At 38.7% G+C, this 2,090-nt stretch overlaps 1 protein-coding gene across 1 annotated transcript in view; it reads left to right on the top strand.

The window, feature by feature from the left end:
- Positions 1–1,736, top strand: part of SALL1 (spalt-like transcription factor 1) — a 6,119-nt gene extending 4,383 nt beyond the window's left edge. The window contains exon 2 of the mRNA XM_010139072.1: positions 220–1,736. Within this exon, the coding sequence (XP_010137374.1) occupies positions 220–660 (441 nt within the window). The 3' untranslated portion in view covers positions 661–1,736. The remainder of the gene's footprint in view (positions 1–219) is intronic.
- Positions 1,737–2,090: the final 354 nt, after the last annotated feature.

The following is a 2,090-nucleotide window of genomic DNA, read 5'->3' as shown; positions in this document are numbered from 1 at the left end:
ACAGGGTATTCTGGGTAATGGTGACGGGCTAATCCAGAAGTTTATTTATTATTACAGATGGGAAACGGAGCCCTGCACCCACTACCTTTAGTGACGTTCGTTACGGGAAAATACTGGACGTGTTCAAGGACTGCTGCCTTCTCTGTGATCAAAACACGTTTGAAATCCCTGTCAACACTTATTTTTTGTTTGTTTGTTTCTTCCTTTCTTTCTTTTCAGGTTCACATGGGCACTCACATGTGGAACAGTACTCCTGCAAGACGAGGCAGACGTCTTTCCGTAGATGGCCCCATGACGTTTCTAGGAGGCAATCCTGTAAAGTTCCCAGAAATGTTTCAGAAGGATTTGGCTGCGCGGTCAGGGAATGGAGACCCCTCCAGCTTCTGGAACCAGTATGCAGCAGCACTCTCCAATGGCTTGGCCATGAAGACCAACGAGATCTCTGTCATCCAGAACGGCGGCATCCCTCCGGCACCAGGAGGCCTGGGCAATGGCGGCAGCTCTCCCATTAGCGGCTTGACGGGGAGCCTGGAGAAGCTGCAGAATTCAGAACCCAACGCACCTCTAGCTGGTCTGGAGAAAATGGCAAGCAATGAAAATGGGACAAACTTCCGCTTTACACGTTTTGTGGAAGACAACAAAGAAATTGTAACAAATTAGAAATAAACTCCATAAATAACGTTTCTGCAAGTAGTGCAACCTAGGGTTGCTTTTTTCAAGCTGCAGGCTACGACATTACAAAGACTTTCTTTTGTACCATGTTCTACTTCTAGAGTTCTAAGAGAGCTTATTTATTAGTGATATAACCTTGCTTTGCAAACAAATGCAAGCATTAACTTTGGTCTTCTGTATTTTGAACTAAATACTAATCGACTAGAGTGCTGTAAACTTGCTGTAACATTTATAGCAGTTGCAAGTCTGTTCTGCTAGGTGATCTTATTCTGGCATTAACTTATTTTCTATATCCAGTTTAACATGAACTCTGGTATTGATGCGATGCCTCAGTGACGCATTAGATCTCTAATAAAAATCTGTATATAAATGTACATTCTGATCCTGCTGGAAATTTTATCAGCAAAACACATTGTTTAATTTTTCCAAACAGAATTAAGAAAAGGACTGAGAGAATATAAACTGAACAGTGTGGGTCCTTTACACAGCTCAGTTTTTGATTTTTATTATAAAATTAAAACCGCTTTAATTTTTGTAGGTTTAACATTTTCCGTTTTGAACTGTTATTTGTATTGTGCTTTTTACTTGAGTCGTCTTAAATGTTAATACATTTCTGTACAGTAATAAGCACGCAGGTTATTAGAGAAGATACTGAAGTGTTGTTTTGGTAGTTGAAACTGAGACGTAACATTTTGCCTTGTAGGTATATTCATTCTAGAAAATGTGCTGGACTTTCACAATGCTGCTAAGTATGGCATCTTGAACAACTTCCGTGGACAACTGTAGATGCTCCTGTATATACAATAAGACATCACTTTCATTAAAATTTACAAATGTTCCTTACAAGACCAAGCCCTACTCCTTGACCAAGGGAACAAGTATAGTGTTTGTTTATTTTGTATTAGGTGTGGGGGGTGGGGGGCCAGCGGGAACCTTGGACTGTTACATGCACTTTCTCGGAAAGTTGAAAGGAAAAGAGGTCCAGTTTCTTTAACATTTAAGACTTACTAACAGCAGAGATACTGTAATTTTACTCAAGTAATCAAATACATTTTTGCAACAGATAAAATTCACTGTCTCTGTGTTTTTAAAGTGTACCCGTATTTAGTAATTGCTTTGTATTATTTAGCCTTTCCCTTGGTTAACATTAACTGTCAGGGCTGTCTGTGTGTGTTTATATTTGTAAGTATGGGTATACATATATGTATTGCATATTAATTGCCAGTATATTTTTCATACCCCCGATAGCAGGAAATTTCTCCTTAACTATTCAACCCCTACTCATAAAATTGTAGATATTTTGGCAGTTTTAATTTCTTTATAAAACAAAATGCTGCTAGCAAAGACCTTATTGAGCCTAGGTCAGTTTCCTTTGAAGGAAATAATTTATCCCATTTAAGGCTTGATTTGGTTCAAAT

The sequence above is a fragment of the Buceros rhinoceros genome, unplaced genomic scaffold (assembly GCF_000710305.1).
Source record: "Buceros rhinoceros silvestris isolate BGI_N320 unplaced genomic scaffold, ASM71030v1 scaffold30136, whole genome shotgun sequence".
Lineage (NCBI taxonomy): Eukaryota > Metazoa > Chordata > Aves > Bucerotiformes > Bucerotidae > Buceros > Buceros rhinoceros.
Note: the sequence above shows the minus strand (reverse complement) of the source record. Positions and strands in the feature narration are given on the sequence as shown.